Source organism: Sinocyclocheilus anshuiensis, unplaced genomic scaffold (assembly GCF_001515605.1).
Source record: "Sinocyclocheilus anshuiensis isolate Anshui unplaced genomic scaffold, SAMN03320099.WGS_v1.1 scaffold307, whole genome shotgun sequence".
NCBI lineage: Eukaryota > Metazoa > Chordata > Actinopteri > Cypriniformes > Cyprinidae > Sinocyclocheilus > Sinocyclocheilus anshuiensis.
Genome location: NW_015552550.1, coordinates 178,601 through 197,973, shown reverse-complemented (window position 1 = coordinate 197,973; position 19,373 = coordinate 178,601). Strand labels below are relative to the sequence as shown.

General features: G+C 37.7%; 1 protein-coding gene across 1 annotated transcript in view; it reads left to right on the top strand.

Moving 5' to 3' along the window:
• LOC107664380 (rho guanine nucleotide exchange factor 40-like) overlaps nt 1-19,373 on the top strand; it is a 78,247-nt gene that overhangs the window by 41,577 nt on the left and 17,297 nt on the right. The window contains exons 7-13 of the mRNA XM_016454931.1: nt 182-268; nt 986-1,102; nt 1,763-1,861; nt 6,384-6,532; nt 10,240-10,378; nt 11,213-11,335; nt 11,626-11,817. Of these exons, the coding sequence (XP_016310417.1) occupies nt 182-268; nt 986-1,102; nt 1,763-1,861; nt 6,384-6,532; nt 10,240-10,378; nt 11,213-11,335; nt 11,626-11,817 (906 nt within the window). The remainder of the gene's footprint in view (nt 1-181; nt 269-985; nt 1,103-1,762; nt 1,862-6,383; nt 6,533-10,239; nt 10,379-11,212; nt 11,336-11,625; nt 11,818-19,373) is intronic.

Below are 19,373 nucleotides of genomic sequence, written 5' to 3'. Positions count from 1 at the left end.
AATAGTCAAATAGTACAAATGCAAGCTCCACTGTATGCATCTGTATCAATAGCAATATCTATAAATCGTATTCGATACTGCAAAGAACTGCAAAATAATTTTTTGGTGAACTCTGGTTTAGTCAGTGAAATGTGTAATTCATGGTGCTGTCTGTGATATTTAATCTATTCAATCTCTGTAGGAAGCCATGCCGGGATGCATTCATACAGTACTGCTGCTGGCCGACAGAGATCTGGCTCCACGTGTGGAGAAAACCACTTCTATACCGGTAACGCACAAATATTACCCATCATCTGTAACTTGCCATGACTTTACAGCCACAGTAACACAGTAACAAAACAATAACAGCAAAAGACAACATCTGTGTTATGTTATGTGGTGAGGGTGGTAGAATGGAAAATACAAACATAAATCCATAGTTTAGTCTATAGGAGAGGAAATGGAGTCAGTTTTGACCTTTAGGTCCTGGAGAACAATGTCAGTTTACTGAAGGGTTCTAGTTAGTGATAAAGGAAAAGAGAAAAACATCCTTTAATAAAATGTAGCTGAATGGATTTGTTCCAGAGCACAGTGACCCCTCTTATAGAAACAAACCCCATCCAACAGCACTGTCAAAAATCTGGCTTTCAGCTAGTTACTCTGCACTCTCTGAGAAATAGATGGCTATTTTAAAACACAAGTGTCTGTACTGAGACGCCGCTTGTGCCTGACACAAATCTGACTGCCAGAGATAGACTCTTGTAGCTACGTAGTGCTTCAGTTGAGAATGTCACAACAGCTGGACAGATAGTGTAGCTCAGACATCTATCTAAGCTATTAGAACGGCTATTGTGGCATCTGAAGTGTTTATGATAGCACTGCAATACATATTGGTCCAGAGCTTGTCACACTCCAAAGAGAAAGGAAAATTTGAAATCGCATCATATGACCCCTTTAATGCAGAAGCTAAACCTGAGGGTTGTTGTGTTCTTTTGGCATCTGTCAGGTGGAGTTGTTGACATCGCTCAAATCTCTCTATAAGCATGTGGACATCGCTCAACTCCCCACTGAGTTTGAAGGAACTTTCCCTTATTCACACAGCAGCTGGATCTGTTTCAGAATGGTGAGAAAATCATCATCTTCATCATTTATATCACTGAAAGCTGGAATACACTACATGTCTTTTACCCTGAATCTGCTCAGTCAGAGGATATTAAATATGTTTGATATTTTTAGCCGATTTTAGAACACATATTGTTTTCTGTATTAAATCTGTCATGTGCCTCCTAAAAAAGAGACACGTTTCTGCGAATGTTAGAAACGGCTCAGGAACGACTTGAAAATCCCTTGGTGTGTGATCCTCAGTCATTTAGTGTATTATGCCAAGTTTCTTTGTAACCATTTCAAAAAAGTTGCCAAGTGAATGATGCCTTGTGTTTTAAAATCTGTTCAGATTTTTTAAATTGTGTATTGCATTCCAGCCTTAATATGGATTAATAAAGAAATAAGCCACAAGAGGCCACGCAGCCATAATATAATAAAAGTGTTCAGTGGTTTAAATGTATTAATAATGATCACAATAAACAGTTCCTCTGCCAATTAATATTTTTATAGTTGACAGACAGCTTAAAACATTTAGATATAAATAATTTCATGTGCAGTCATATATATGCATATCTTAGATGTTGTACCATATCTGACAACTTCTGGTTATTATTATGGATTTTTTTTTTCTATTGGTTTCTTGTTACTACTCTAAACATTTCTTTCTGTTATATTTCAGAGGTTGGAACAGCTTACCAGCCATTGTGAGGATGCTGTGAACCTGCTTCAGAACACCATCAGCAAACTGGAGTCCTCAGTGCTGCCACCTACAGCAGAGGTACTGCAAGAGTCAATAAAATACTTTTCTAAAAACAGCTCAGCTGAGCAGTCTCACAGAAAATGCTTTGTCCCAGCCCTGTCCAGAATGAGAGAGCTGTGTACTGTATGTATATATCTTGGCAGACTCTTTTATCCGAAGCATCTTCTATTGAATTCAAGGTAGACATTTTTGTCAGTTCTTGCATTCCCTGGAAACCGAACTCATGGCATTGCTATGGTCTATTGTTTGAGGAATATGTATTGTGGATACTTTGTCTGTGATCCACTTAGGCCCCCAAATTCTTGATTTTAGTGATGTTTACTTAGAATGCAGCCTGAGGACTCTGTATGACTACCTGCATCAGTCAGCTTGATCGTGAACTCTACCTCAGGAGGGCATCACAGTGGCACTGAAATCTTCTATTTTGAGTCTGAGAGACTTCTATTCTGTTTCAATGAAGCACAGCAGTGGCACTGGTGTCCAGTTACGGTGATTTAAAGACTGTTCCATTTAGAAGAGATGTTTAGTTTTGAAAAATAGGTTCGGTTTGTTTGTGGTTAGGGTTAGTGTGTCAAGGCTTTGACTGAGTTGACCTCTGGCTGTCAGTGGAGGTCACAAAGGACCTTTTTATCCACAGGCTTCTGGGGAAAAATAGGGCCTCAGGAGAAATAATGATCTCCCAGAGGGGTGTTTATCTGCAGCCATCTTTAAAATCACATTCAAAGGGTTTATTTGAAGAGTAGAATGGACAGGCAGAAAGGGTCTGGTGGTTGAGGGTATGGATTTCTGCTTGACTTTGTGCTGAATGCTAAAACAGCCCCTCTTGTGGATGAAGTGATGCTTGGATGTTAAAGTTCTGAAAAGCAAGGTGTGCTCTGATTGGCCAGCTATCCAGTGCGTTGTGATTGGCTGAATACCTCAAGCGTGTGACGGAAATGTTACGCCCCTTAACACACTGTGATGCTGTCTCGCGGCACGGCGAGACAAAACCAATATTACAAACGAGGCAATTACTGATTATAATGACTTATACTGTGTTTTTACGTGTTGCGTATCGCGTCGCGTAAACATAAAACCATGTCTGCATTTGTGATCGGAGAAATGACAAACAACAAGCGCTACTCGCTCAAACTCGCGTTTGAATCATCAGTGGCAAATTTAAATATAAAAACCGTACTTACAAGCTGGGAGTCAGAAGCGCCAGACTGTCCTTGCAAAGTTGGAACTGCCCCACTTTATAGAACAGCCTTTGAGCACAGACCCATTGTATGCTACTCTGCAGGTTCAGGAAACAGACTTCCATAAAATGCGTCACACAGCATCACACACGACGGGCTTGAGTGAGCAGAGGCCGGCGGCCTTGAGAACGGCGCGGCCGGCAGATTCGATGAAGGAGCGGGCGTGCGGCAACCACATGTGACGACCCCGGGCTGTCCAGCGATCGACAGCGTGAAGTTGATGTATTTCCTCAGCGACCAGCACGGATCAGCTCTAGGCATGACGATGCGGATATCGTCCTCTTTTGGAAGGCCAAACAAAGTAGTTTCGCTTTCACAACGAAACACAGCGCCTTCACAACATAGCGCCGGTGGCAACAACAATTCTACAGCGAGAATAAAAGTTACACCTTCTTTCTTTGCATGAACATTTGGGCGGTGTCATGCAAATCTTCCCACACAGTGACGTAGACGTGTTTAAACGAGCCGTTTTAGGAGGGCGTGGACAAGTCTTGGTTGACTCTTAAATTTTATAAAGAATATCTCTTTGGATTTGAGACTTTAGTCTTTGCAGCTTTACAGATCTTTTTTATGCACCAAGAGCTTGTATCACTTCAAAGAGAAAGGAAAAATTTAAATCGCATCATATGACCCCTTTAAATGAATAGAAAGCCAAAACATGTCTCGGCCTGTCCTCTCATTTCTCGGCTGTTTCTTCTTTGTCTTCTGTCTCCCTCCATTAATCTGAACGTGTGCCCTCTTCTTTTTCATGTCTTTTCACTGCGATTCTGAGTTATTTTCTCCCTATATTTCCACATAAGCCTCACATATTAAGGCTGTGTATCACCAGCAAAGTCACGATACGGGACTGCACTGAATTTCACCTCAGCAGAATTTGTAATGTACTCATTCTAATATATAAAAAAATCATCTTTACATTGCTGGTAGGTTATCATTGCACAAATTAAAACACTTTCTACATTTAAAAAAATAAAAATACAAATTAGAAGAGTTCTAAACTAATGCGTTTAGAAACTAACTAATCTAAACTTCACTCAGACATTCTTTATAGCGCTCAGACAAACTTTTTAGCGCTGCCCTGCAATTTTATCAATAAAATAGCTTAATCGCTCAAGAGCTGCCTTACATCATTCAGAGAGCAAGCGCGTTTATCCACAGTGGAGAGAGAGCGCGTACACGTGGTTGCCAGGCTGACAAAAATAAGTAACACACTTAGCAGACATTTCCATATTGCGCAAGTGGGAAGCTCTGTTTCGGGGATTACGTCTCTTCATATAAGGCAACCCCGGTTATGTTCCCCTCTGCGGCCAGATTAAACTGTTGTAGCCTATATATTATGCTCTATTCATTATTTTTTAGAAACCTCGCACTTTTCTACTCCATTTTAAACTGTGTTCTTGTATTCAAATTAAGCGCGGTCCACTGCTGCACACGTGCCGCAATATCGATACAGGGACAGCTGTATCGATACACGTATCGTCAAATCTCTGTGACGATACATCGTCGTATCGATGTATCGAACACAGCACTACCTCACATATGTTCAGTTTTTCATCCATTTAATAGTTAAATATACAGTGTCTATGAAGAGTTTTAAAGCAGTTCTGTTGAAAAAAAAAACTGCAAATAGGCTTTAAAACAGAAACATCCACTGACATTTGGAATTTGTGTAATTGCTCTACAGTTTCATCCCACTTCACACACACATGCTAATTAGGGTGTAGATGCATGACAGTAATTGAGATTTTTAATCACTTTGAGTACTTTTTCAAATTCACTTATAACCTTAATATAACCTTTTCTTGTTAGTGCCTTATAAACTCTGCATAGTGTGGTCAGACCACCATCTGCATCATTGGGTAGGTATTATGGATGCTTTTCTGGGTGGTACACACACAAATAGGCTCATACACCCCAAAAAAGTATTACACCTCAAATACTACCCCTTTTTAGATTTTAATTAAGTTGGCATTTTGCTAATTTATGACCCTTGTTTACCATCAAGAACCACTTTCAGAGGTGGTTTCAATACTGTTGTCAGGCAATTTTCAGAAACGTAAATGTGTGCCAAGTAATTTGAACCATTTTAAACATTTTACACTTGAAAAGATTTAAAAAAAAAAGTATTAGTACTTGAGATGACCGTGTTTCAAATCATGTACACTCTTATGTACAATGTACATAAGTTCAAATGAAAGTCATAATTTTTTTTTAAAGAATTAGCTACTATTCAGCAATGATGCATTAAATTGATAAAAACTGACAGTTTAACTTGTTACAAAATATTTCTCTTTCTAATAAATACTGTTCTTTTGAACTTTCTATTCAGTTAAAGAATCCTGAAAAAAAGTATCATGGTTTCTGCAAAAAATATTAATGTGCACATCTGTTTTCAACAATGAAAATAATAAGAAATGTTTCTCAAGCAGCAAATTAGCTTATTCAAATTATTTCTGAAGTATTATGTGACACTGAAGACTGGAGCTGCTGAAAATTCAGCTTTGCTATCGCAGGAATAAATTACATTAAAAAAATGTAAAATATAAAACGGTTGTTTAAAATTATAATAATATTTTAGATTAAGACCGACACTTAACTTTTGAATGGTAATGTACACTCACACTGGGATGACTCCAATCATATCAGTGGCCTAGAAAACCTGTTTTGTTCTATGTAGAGTGGGTCACCCCTCATGGGGTTTGTTGTTCAAATCTGATGACCAGCCAACTTACGGTTATGTAATGAATTAAACATGGCTGACAAATACACCTGTGCACATTTCTACAGTGAATTCGGTAACATTTGCTCTATCATTATGCTGTATCTACACCAAAGGGGGTCAGTACATCAAGTGCAAGACGTGTTGTATTGTTAAGAATAAAATCCAGCTTTAAGTAAAATGGCAACACACACACCCGAAGGTGTGGCAGTTATGTGTATTACACATTGTACTGTAGCTTAAACTCATTTGATCATTTAATGAGCACAAACATGAGCTGGTATTAGATGAAGGAGGTGTAGATATCATTTAATGAATAATAATGCCTTTGTGCACGAGCGTGTGTACAGGTAATGTGTGCTGCTGTGGAAACCGCAGATATTACTCTCTATGTCAAGGGAGTTTGTGAGGCAGGAACATAATGATGGGGTGTGTGTTTGTGCTGGAGAAGGGACAGATATTACTCGGTGAGAACAGTAGATAAGATGTGTATATGCAATAATAAGATGTATGGGAATGTGTGCAGCTATAGAGCAGTGTCTGTGTTTTATAGTAATAAATGTGTGTGTTTGTATGTTTGCAGGAGGCACAGATCTTATTGTGTAAGTACAGAGAGTTGATGAGGACGGTTCTGGAGGACAGCAGGTTGGTGCGGCTACAGTTGGAGGGAGGAGCCGCTCTGTCCTGTTTGCGAAAAGAAGAAACCAATGTCAGTCTGACAGAGGACTACAGGTGAGACAAGATGATACAGACAACACCTTCAACCTACTGCACACATCACAAAAGTTTGGTTACTTAATTATGCCGTCTCCTAATATACCTTGTTTTGATCAAAAGCAACATGACATGTCCTTTGTAGAAAAGACAGTCCCAGAATACACTCCAGCAAGTTAACAGAAAAAAAATTATAAATAAAAGAGGAATACTTATTATACAATACCAGTCAAAAGTTTGGGGTGGGAGTCTCTTATGCTAATCAAGTCTGTATTTATTTGATCAAAAATACAGTAAAAAAAATAAAAAAAAGTAATATACAATAGTGTTACAATGTATTTATTTTTATTCCTGTGATGGCAAAGCTGAATTTTCAGCAGCCATTACTTCTGTCCTCAGTGTCACATGATCCTTCAGAAATCATTCTTACATGCTGATTTGGTGCTCATAACATTTCTTATCTATGTTGAAAACAGTTGTTCTGCTTAAAATTTTTGTGAAACCTGGGAAACAGTTTTTGATGGAGAAAAAAAAGAATAGTGTAAAGGTTTTCACAGTCTGTTTTTTATCAACTTAATGCATCCTTACAGAATAAAAGCATTATTGCAAAAATAAAGGTAGTGTACATGTAATTCAATGAATACTGAAAAGGTATTTATAAAAGGAGTGACTATAAATGACTGTTTTACAAAGTTTGTATGTTATATGCATACTCATTATGAAAGTCCTTATCATGTGTAGAAATCAGTTGTAAATTGAGTCTCCTGTGTGCTTCATGTGAGTTTCTGTCTATGTAAAACATTACAAATTAACCACCAATGAAGTTCCAGTAAGGATGCTGCCTAAATAGGCAGTAGGCAGTGAGGCAGTTCACTATGTTGTGCAATTATGAGAGACATGAGATTGTCAAACAAGAGAGGGATAATGTGAGAGAAAAGAAGTGTTGAGAGCGTGGGAGAGCATGTTCAGGCCTCTGATGATCAGGACTAGGTTCAGCTCGAGGTTGAGGGAGTATGACTGGTATTTCCCACAGCCAAGCCAAGAGAAACGTCTTTATCTGCACACAACCATTTCATACTGAAACATACACACATAATCTCAGAGCTAAACAGACACCAGCATGCGCATGTGTCTGTCACTCTGATAACATAGTGTGGTTTGGATTCAGCAGAGCTCTGGTGCTGCTTCCTGTTTGACTTTGCTTAAAACACACAGGCATGTCTGCACTGGCTTACTCAAGCACACTTTCAAAGCCTCCTGCTCAGACACATACACCCGAGCCTGGTGTTTGTGAGGGTCTTTGCTGATAAAGACCTGGTTGATTGCTCTTTGAGACTGAGGGTTTGGATTTAGGTTTCCCAAAGTCTTCATCTACTTAATAAACATGCAAGCGGCAGGAATCTAAGCCAGCCTCTCTGGTTCTGTAACCTGATTTCCATTTTGTGCCTTTCATATTATTAGATGAAATAATAGTTTAAAGGCTGCACATGTACTTCAAGTTGCTCATTTGCTGCCTAACAAATGCCAAAATGAAACATTAGCTGTCTAAACCGCTCACACACAACCGCATCACCTGGATGCTGACAGACACACAAAGGACTCAATCTCACAGGTGTGACTGAGTCTAAAGTGCTTGAAAATAGTGACCAAATCTGATCCTTTTTTCTGCGATCATGACTCCTACTTCTTCCCTCGCACATAATCCCTCTCAGTCTAGACTTTGTCTTTTTAACACTTCCTTTGGATCCTGAAGATGAACTATGACCCCTTGCTTTTTTACTGACTGGAATGATTACGCTGTTACTCACCGGTGGTCCTATAACCTGCTGATTTTTGTTTCAAATATATATAAACAGGGAATTTTATCTTGTTTATCCCTCTTTTTTCTATTCTCTATAGTCCTTGTCAGACTGTATAATATATACTAATAGTAATAAGAATAACAATCCAAAAAATTGTCACAATTAATCCCCCAAATTTTGTTGCCTAGTAATAATGATGATGATTTTACATTACATTTACATTTAATCATTTAGAAGACACTTTTATCCAAAGTGACTTACAAATAAGGAAAACAATAGAAGCAATCAGACCAACAAGAGAGCAACAGCAAGTGATGTGACAAGTCTCAGTTAGGCTAGCACAGTACACATAGCAAGGTTTTTGTTTTTTTTATAAATTAGAAAAAAATGAATTGAATAGAATAGATAAGTGCTAGTATTAATTGGTCAGGTGGATGATGATGATTTTTAGAAACTTTTAATATAATAACAATAATAATTGGCTATATTTTGATTGTTTATTGTTGACTATTATTTCTAATTATTATAACATTTCATTTAATTAAATAGTTTATAAAATAGAGACTCCAGGTATAGATATCTGTATGGTAATATATAGTAACATATTTAATCACAAATGTGTTTAATCAACAGTACTATGAATGCTTCATTGAACTGATTGATAATGAAGGCTACTGATTTTTCATCCATCCATCCTTAAGACTCTTATCTCTCTCACTCACTCTTTTGTCGTTCCCCTGCTGGAATGTCTTTGATATCTCCTGCATGCTGTGATAACCCGTGTTTGCTGTGAATAATTGGTGGGTTTTGGACTGATTCTGAGGTCAGCGATTTGCCCCTCATGCCTCTCATTGTGTGTAACACTCAGATTGTTTCCAACACTGAACTTACATCAACCGACACCCTAAAGTTCACCCCAAATTAAAATTCAATTATCATTTACTCACCCCCATGTCTTTCCAAACTTATGTAACTTTTCTTTGTCTGTGGAATTCTGATGCAGCTCTTTTCCACACACTGAAATTGAATAGGAACTAGGGCTGTCAAGCTCCAAACAAACAAACTACCATGGAGATAACTTTATTTTAAAATGCGAATATGTGTATCTAACAGCAGGGGGCACAGTTCAGTGTGACTGTGTTGTTATGCATGTGCCACATGTCTGTCTGCGTTACTAAGCCTTTTTTGCTTTGATAAGTATTTTGGCAGTTAAAATGGGAATGTGGAACTCTTCAAAAATAGTTCTCTATTCTAATATTGACATTGGGGTTATGTTTGGATCAGAGCGTGGATCACTCTTTGACTGAGTTAGTTGGCATATCATTGAGGGGAAATGTTAGAGCACAATACAGTATTGTGTAAGTGAACTACAACGGTGATGAAGTCATCCAGTAGACATCAGCCTCTGCTGCTGTGCACAGTGCTCTGCCAATGTGTATGGCAATTCACATAAACACAAAATGCATCTTTACTCATATTTCATTACAATTATGCATTTAAAGAAATACATATTTCCTCACATACTGTTTCTACGCGTATCACAGTATACAGTCAATGACTTCTAACATAGTTTCTCTCATTTATAGTCTCTTTTTCTTTTCTCATACAACACACACACACACACACTCCAGCTCTGTTCCATACTGTCTCCCATTGCCAGACTGTTCTGTAAAACCATCTTGCACATCTAATTACATTCAATCTCTAAAAGCCCTGTCCAATCAATACATTCTCTAAGGCTGTTTTAGCCAATGAGATGAGAGTTCCACAAGAATGTCTCAGCCAATGAGATGTGAGTCCTGCAGTCAGCGTTTTCTCCAAGCTCAGATGCTTGAAGTTTCTCTCAGGGATTAGAAACAAGCTCAAGACAATATGTAGACTAAATTTAATATGCTAAGGAAATCCTGTTGGTGTGTGTTTTAGAGATGCCATTGAGAATGCGGGCCGTCTGTATAACCAAGTGGACGAGTTGGTTCACAGATTGGTGATGCTGTCCAACAAATGCACACGGGAACTGGAATTCATAATGGAGTTCAAGACCCTGGAGGAGGGATTCAGAGAGGTGAAGACTGAAGTTTTGCACTTGCTATTATGAACTGTATTCATGACAGATGACAATAACAGCTGCATCTGAGACTCAGCAAATGGTACCTGTTCTTTAATGTAACCATTTCTTGTATTGGCTTTGAAAATAGATAATTTTGATTTATTTTTCGTACTTTATTATAAATATCCTCTACAAATATACACTAAATATCATACCTTGCATGATATTACAGGTTCAATGTGGATTTATAAAGACTAAGAGTGCTACTAAGTTAAAATTCAATTCTGAGACAAATGTTTTTAATTACATTTTTCTGTTACGCGGAAAGTCTCTGACTTTTGGACTCCATTTGGGCAGTTTGTGTCTTCAAGGCTTATTCTTAGCAGGGTTTTTTCTTGTGAATTTACCTGTAACACTTGAAAAATAGTGAATACTGTACTGAAGTGCTGCACACAAGCACACTGACTCACAAACTGCCTTACTAAGCTACACACTGACCTCCTGGTGATTTATTAATTTGATTGTTTTAATGGATGATTGTGCCCAGCAGGCAGAAAGAGGGGGGGGAATCCTGTTGGCATAGATATAGTGGAAGCTGCTGAAACAGATCAGACAAGCACACACACACATTCATGCACATCATGAGAAAGTGTAATCTAGCACCATAGCATCTGTATCAGATGACAGACACGTGATTGAGGTGTTTGTGTGCTTATGTTTCAGTCTATTGCCAAAGTCTACTGCCCTAGAGAACAAAGAGTATAAATATGTGTCATTCTGGGTGAAACTAACAGAGTAAAGCTGGACTGTTGCAGGAATAACTGTTTGTATGTATATGTCGTCTCTTAGGTGAGTCAGTGGATAGAAGAGGTGGGCAAGTCTCGTCTGCAGACACTGAGTGAACTGGAAGATTCCTTGGAGCAGTTACATCATAAGCAGACTGTCTTCAGAGATTTCTACACAGCTGCATATGTATGTCAACTCTTATTAAACTTGTTTTACACAGCCCTTTTTACCTCCTGCCACAGCATCTGCATGTTTGTTTTTTGCATAGCCCTCATATTTTCTCAGCAAATGCCTTATGATGCTTTTATTTGAACTGAGAGGTAATATTTTACAGCAGGTGTCAAACATTTGCTTTATAATGTAAATTTAGGCTTCAAGAACATTTGTGACTGTTTAAATGTAGTCACCTCATTCGCACCCTCTGTTTTCATACCAGTTCACTGCGTAATTCTGGGTGTGGGTGTGTGTGTGTTCAGGAGCACTGTAAGAGTGGTGAAGCTCTCCTCAAGCGCTTAGAGAAGTGGGAAGATGTCTCTTCTGCAGAGCTGCAGGTGTATGAGGTGAAAGTACGCTCATTCTGGGTCCATCTACATGATTTCTCCCAGCGAGTGGAGGAAACCAAGGATAAAATTGACAAGACTGTTCGACTCTACGAGTTCTTTGACAAGGTGAGTGGTCAGTAGTTGCTCATAATATGAACTCCCCTGCTGTTTTGCCGTTCTATTTCTATTATTTTACTACTTAGGCTCACTTCTTAAAATTTCAATTTTTTACATCAGATTATTTGTTGTTCTCCTGGTAATAAGCTTGAACACCCTATAGGGCTGTATTCTTTCTGTAATTGTATTGCAGTTTGTGCAACACAGTGAAAAGTTGTGAGACGTTTTAGAAGATTTTAGAAATGTTGTTCGTTTCAAATTTCTAAATGCTTTAGTATAGAGATAGATCACCCAAAAATAAGAATTCTGTTATGAATTACTCGCCACCATGTCATTCCAAACCTGTATGATCGGCTTTTATCTGTGGAGCTCAAAAAAATAAGTGTTTTTTTTTTTTCCTTCATACATTAAAAAGTAACTGGGGTGCAATGTTGTTTGGACCCCATTTAGTTTTGAAATATCTTCTTTTGTGTAGAAAATTAGTCATACATGTTTGGAATGACATGACGGTGAGGAGATAATGACAATATTTTCATTTTTGGGTGACCTATGCCTTTAATTATATGTACTGGATTGTTTGAGGCTTTACTAGATTGAAAAATTGGTTTGGTGGATAATGTGAGATTACTCAGTGCACCAGTACTGCTTTCTAATTACAAGGTGTGTAAATTGCTGAGAATTATTTCTTGATAATTAAATCCATAAATTTGTGATTATTCTAACCTATCCTATGTCTAACCAGTGCAGTTTAGTCCGTTTAGATTAGATGTGCATTAGCCGTTTTCCATCCTTCGATGCATGTTTGTTTGGCCAGATGTAGTTCATTATTTCACTTAAAGTTTTGCACTTCTGTTTTCTTTTGTTATATTGTTCCCTTCTTTTTTTTCATAATGTAGTTTTTTTCCCATATCGTAAGTCATATCATTGGTTGTTCTTACAGGACACATTCTTCTTTTCTAAAAAACGAGTGTGGTTTCAGTTAATTTCATTTATTTTCAAAATTTAGTTAAGTCTAAATGTAATTTCCCTATAATCAAGTAGCTCTGGCGACCCCTGGTGGGTGTCTTGACCCCCAGGTTGTGAAACCTTGTCTTATTGAACAATTTTTATCCTCTAGTGTTTAAATGTCCTCAGATGGATGTTGAAATAGTTTTTAATTTCATTTAATTAATTTATTTATTTATTTTAACAAAAACTGTTATCTTCCTATAGTCAGAAGAGATAAACATTATATTCAGAGAGACTTTTAGCAAATATAAGCCTGCCCCACCTTGCTCATCTTTTCTTGCTCATCGATAATTTGCTATCATAATTTAGGGCTAGAGATTTTAATTAGTGTTAAGTGATGGCAATGGAGGACTTTTTCATGTATGTTTTCCATCAGACTCTAGTTCCTCTAAAAATAATACAGTGTTTCTAAAGCACCAGCTATTTCAGAAATCCCTGACTGGCAGTGATGTCAGGCAAACAAACACATTCACACACACACAAACACACATGCACGATTGTCTCTGTGATCAGACCATTGTGTTTTTCCTCTGCAGTGACACTGGGTTGAACGCTTCAGTCTGACTTCAGAGTTTCCCCCTGAGCCCCAGCAGGGACAGATGGTCTTGTTGGCTGACCGCTATCAGATTTTATCATTAGCATAATCATAGTGCTCTTTCCTGACTCATCAGATCATCCATTCTTAGACCCCTTGCCCTGTTGGCATGGCGACCTCATCCAAGCCCTGTCCTGGCGTCTGTTGGCATATTGACGAAAGTTGTCAGTGTATTTATGTAATAATCAAAGGTTTTGATTGTATTTAAATTAAAAGCTGGCTTAGTTTACATATATCTGCCTGTTCCTAGATCAGTCCCTGATGGAGCACACATTTATTCTCTTTAGTCTTTTGCACTGCAGAGTCTTTGTGTCGTTGTGTTAAGATGCGCCATAACACTTGTGGATCTCACTGACGTCATCTGACTGGCTTGCATGAATGCTTATTCACACTACCTGTCTTTTCACACCCATTCCTGTGCATGACATTTTCTTGCTTTTGATTAGACTCATGAATTGAACAACACTGGTGGTTGTGTATTCATTGTATAACAGTCTACAGGTGTGTAGACAGATCATTAACAGTGCAGGGTTGTGAGTGACCACATGCTGGACTAGATTTGTCTTTGATGACAGACTGGCTCGTCACATATTTAGAAACTGACAGTTTGAGTGTCAACCGATCTGAACATGGCTGATGAGCCAGCCAGAGTGGATTGTGGTTATCAAACACAGTGGTTATGCTATGACAGCTGAGGCTGAGCGAAACCACAGGACATGAGACTCCATTCATACAACAGGACAACATGAATGAATTAATAAGGTTTCTGTGGTCGTAGAAGACCTGAAAAAGTATAGAATTGTAAAATTGTGATTTTTCATCCATGGAAAAGTAATGGAAATTTAGAAAATCTTAAAAAGTTATGGAAATATCTGTAGAAAATGGAAATCTAGTTTTGTTCTAAAATATAACACTGCTGTTCAAAAGTTTGGGGTCAGTACGATTTTTAAATGTTTCTGAAAGAAGAAAAAGACTTCATTTATTTGATTGTAAATACAGAAAAAAACAGTAATATTGTGAAATATTATTAAATTTATTACATATTATTATTATTACATATTATTTAGGGCTGGGTAAAAAATATAGATATCTCGATTTTAATCGATTCTCATTTTTACGGAACGATATCGATTCTTAAATCCCAAGAATCGATTAGTCTAGCCTTTTGTCAGTTAATGGACGGAACGTTGAAGGGCACCTCCCATCCAATATATTGCAATAAGCATTGTGCTTTGGTACTTTTAATTTGAAACAAAGTCTCAGATTTCAAATTGTGTCCATTGTATTGCGGTATTCAAACAATAAATGCCGTTTTTGTGCTGTTTAATGTGGAGTGACGGATCGCTGTAGCGCCTCAGATCAACAGACGCGGCAGCGCGAGGCGCACGTGATCAATATAACGTCTTGTAAACAATGTCACGTAACGTCACATTAACCTCAGAAAAACATATTTGGTGACCATAAACTCATTAATCATATAGAAAAATAAACTGTAGAGAGGGGCATTTTGCTAAATATATGCACCATATAGCATATTCATTATAATTTTTACTTTTCTTCAATGTTTAATTTATGTTTGAATAAATCCATCAAGTTTTTATGACAGCCACCATTTAAATGTTTATATTAAAAAAAAAAAATGAACTGAAGTAGAAATATTATTATGTAATTGTAACTTTGTTATTTTAAAAACTTCATTAAGTGTAATTGTAGCAGTTGTACTACAAATCAGTCAATTTTAACCTTCAATATTATAGTAATGTAGTACCAACTGGCTCTCGTGTATATTTTACAGCATTAGTTGAGAGATTTTGTTTTTCCTTGAGAAAATTTGGCATGTACTGTACCTGATATATATCCAAAATAATCGATATTGAATCGAATCGAATCGGTAATCGAATCGAACTGCAAGCTTGTGAATGAGAATCGAATTGTGAAATTTGTGTCAAAACCCAGCCCTAATATTATTACATTTGAAATTTCAGCAGCCATTACTCCAGTCTTTAGTGGTACATGATCTTTCAGTATAATCATTCTAATATGCTGATGTGGTGCTCAAGAAACATTTCTTATTATTTTTTATTCATGTTGAAAACAGTTGTGCTTCTTAATATTTTTTTGGAAACCATTTTATATTTTCCATGATTCTTTGGCTAATAGAAAGTTCAAATTAAATTGAAATCTTTTGTAAGATGTCTTTACTCTCACTTTTGATCTATTTAATTCATCCTTGCTGAGCAAAAGTACTTATTTCTTTAAAAATAATAATAAAAAAAAAAACTGAATGACCCCAAACTAGAAAAGCTAGAAAAGTTCTTTGTGAGTTTTAAAAAAAGTATCCTGTAGAATTGAAAGAGAATTCACTTTAGTGTGACCTAAAATGTTTCACTTCGAAATAAACAACTAAAGTGAGTCAGTGAATGTGTATTGAATGAATGAATTTACTCTGACCTTACTGGGCACTGTATGAGCTCACTGACACACATTGGGTGACAAACATAATATTGACAATCTATTGTCTGGATCAGAGTCCTGCAGGCAATCACAGCAGCCAGCAGTGCAGAAAGTGACAGCAAAGATGTGAGCATCAGCCCAGTGATAGAGCCCGAGGCACAGCAGACAGTAGAGCTCAGTGTGTGAGACCGAGTCCTTTCTACTCCAGATGGTCTGCGTGTGTAAGAGGGCAGAGTGAGGAATCACAGAGATGGTGTTTGATGGATAGATGAGGGCAAACTGACTGTATTGACCATAATGCTCATATTTGCAAGCCAGTGTGGGACTCTTTTTCTTCAGTTACCACTTGGTTATATTTTAAATTCATTAAAACCCTCCTATTAGTGTTTGAAAATGCAGGTTCAGGGTGTCACTCATCTCTATAATGATACTAGGAAACTCATTTGCTCTTTTGTACTACATGGTTTTATGCCTAAACACATACAGTCAGTCCTTGCAAGTCAAAGGAAATGGCACCTCCATCATGTCAATACGACAGTACAACTGAATTAACGCACTACAGGCCTCTGCTCAGAGAGGATGAGCATATTAATGTAAATGGATGAATCTCACAAAGACATGTCTAAGTAAATTTGAACCAAAAATGAAAAGAAAGGAAAAATTTTTGATTTGTGATGTTATTTCATGACAATTCAGGACATTTTCCCTCCAATTTTTAATGCATCCAAATGCATGTTTTTCCTGTAAAAAAATCATTTTAATAGTTTTAGTTAACAATAACAACTCTGAAAACAACAATGATTCTCAGTACTGTAATAGTTCATTAATATTTTTTAGTGAATTACAGAAAACTTTTTAATTGTATTCAGAACAAGCTATTTCAGCAAATACTAATATGATGTATACATACCATTCATATTTCACATGATAGTGTTTCTAAAATAGGCTTCATTTTCTTTCAGCAATGTATGTTTTTTTTTTTTTTTTTGCACATGTATGAAATATAATTTATTTTTATTTCTAAATTTTATGTAATTTTATTTAGAAAAGTGTAGTTTATCATTTGAGCAAATCCAACAGTGACACATGCAGCAGTTGTTGTACTGGAATAATGTGTGTGTATGTGTGCAACATACTGTGAGCGGTTGAGTATTGATCAGGTTATTGATACTCCCATGTCTCTAAGGAATGAACTCTTTCCCCACATGCCTTCTGCTGCTGCTTTCCTCTAATCCAACTCTAGCTGAATTTAGGCAAGCCTCAACCACAAAAGTGTTAAACATACAGAACCAGTAAAAACAACAGATATAGTTTTGACCATGCTACACCTTACATGATTATACCAGTCACTTCATTGGTGTGTGTATCTGTGTGTTTATGGATAATCAGCTGGGCCTCATTTTACCCTTCCCATCACCGCTCCGGATTTTTTTCACTCCATTCACAAGGTCCAGTTAGCACCAGCGTGCCAAGTTTCAGCCATCGCTCTACTGTCTTTCTTTTGCCCTTTCTGGTGAGGGGCTTTGTAGTGTTGTTGACAGACACCCTCTTGTCCCATCCCCCCTTCCCTCTCTGCCCTCTACCCCCTCCGCCCCCTCTAGTGAAGTTGCTGGGGCAGACCCATCTGGTATTTAGACTTGCATTTGCCTGTGAATAGCAGGGAGGTGGAGAGAGGAGGGGAGAGTGCGCCACTGGCTCTCTCTCTGTTACTTTGTCATTCTGAGAGAGAGAGAAAAGGATGACCGCTGCCGCTCCGTGCTCTGGTCATGGGACCACCAGCGTCTTAGCCGAGCAGGAAAACGGATATAGCCATGGAGAGGTAGGAGTTTAGAGGAGCATTATGCTGATTGTTTAACTGATATGTGTTGCTTTTAGGGATGCACAGGAAGTTTGTTTTATTTTTTAATCTATGAAGACTTGCCAAGGCTTATGTTTCTACTGCAACAGGTGTTCTTTCTCATGAGAGGCCACTATAATTGAAGGGCCAACTGAAATGTTGCTCAAAACACTTTTGAATGGAGCTCTTCTGGTGTCCATGGAGAGTTTCTTACTCTTCACTCAATCTCCACCTCCTACTTTCTTGCTCTCTTCAATCCCCTGTTCATTCATGCACTGGTAACGTGTGTATGTCAGGGGAGCTCAGGCTGTAAGTGTGTGAACTGCAGTGTTTTTAATAGAGTTTCCTCTCTGCATGTGGTATTGACCAACATTTCTCACACAGCTTAGATTGGAGATTGGTGCCCTAGGCAAATGGCCACATCAGGGGGTTTATGCCATCCATTATCTCAGTGTAACTCCACACCTTGAGAGTCAGATCATTATGGAAGTGGATTACTTTACAACAGCTTTGCCCCAGGAGCATGTTTCGAAGTGGGATGATCTGCACTCAGACTAATATATTTAGTCATTCAGCTCGTCTTAGGTGACTTGTATGATCGTGACATCAGTGTATCTTTACTCACTTTCCAGCCCACAGGATGTTTCTGCTGTTGCGTGTGTTAGAGTGTTTGCCTTATAAAGCATCCTGTAGTGTGATGTGATGTGATACTGTGAAAGTGATGTATCAGTGGCAATTGCTTGAAGACTACACTGGAAGTACAACTTCCCACAGAATTCTGTTGACAGATAGTGTTCAAATACACTATGCAGGGATAATCTACACTACAGTTCAAAAGTTTGGAGTCAGTAGGATTTTTTTAGAATATATTCAGTTTATTTTAATAATTTTTGAAGAGTCATGTGACACTAAAGACTGAAGTAATGGCTGCTGAAAATTCAGCTTTGCCATCACAAGAATGAATTACATTTTAAAATATATTGTATAATGTATAAATGACCCCCAGACTTTTGAACGGTAGTGTACATTTCCTGTCACTCATGGTGCATTTCAATATTTAAGCAAATTATAGTGTAAAATATTTTGCCGGTCATTTAGTTAACATCTGCTTTAGTGTCTAAATGAATGTGTCTGCAGAAATGGAGCCCTATTAATACCTGTACACACATTGTAATAGGAAAAAGGTACTGCACCTCACTGGGAGTCTCTGTGAGTAGCCTATCGTTCATGATTGTGTTCTTTTCTGGGAATATTTATCTGATTGCTTTTAGGTTACATGGCTTTCATTAGTGTATTTTTGTCCTGACCAGACGGCTTCTCTGTATGATTCTGAGAGCAGCATTAATCCTCAGGGTTAGTTGTGTTCCTGTGGCTCAGTGGTAGAGCATTGCGTTAGCAGCGCAAAAGGTCGTGGGTTCAGTTCCCAGGGAACACACATACTGGTAAAAAATGTATAGCTTGAATGCACTGTAAGTTGCTTTGGATAAAAGCGTCTGCTAAATGTATAAATTATTTAAATTAAATTAAATTAGTTCACCCAAAAATGAAAATTAGCCCATAAATTACTCACCCTCAAGGCATCCTAGGTGTATATGACTTTCTTCTTTCAGACGAATCCAGTCGGAGTTATATTAAAAATTGTCTTTGATCTTTCAAGCTGTTTAATGCCAC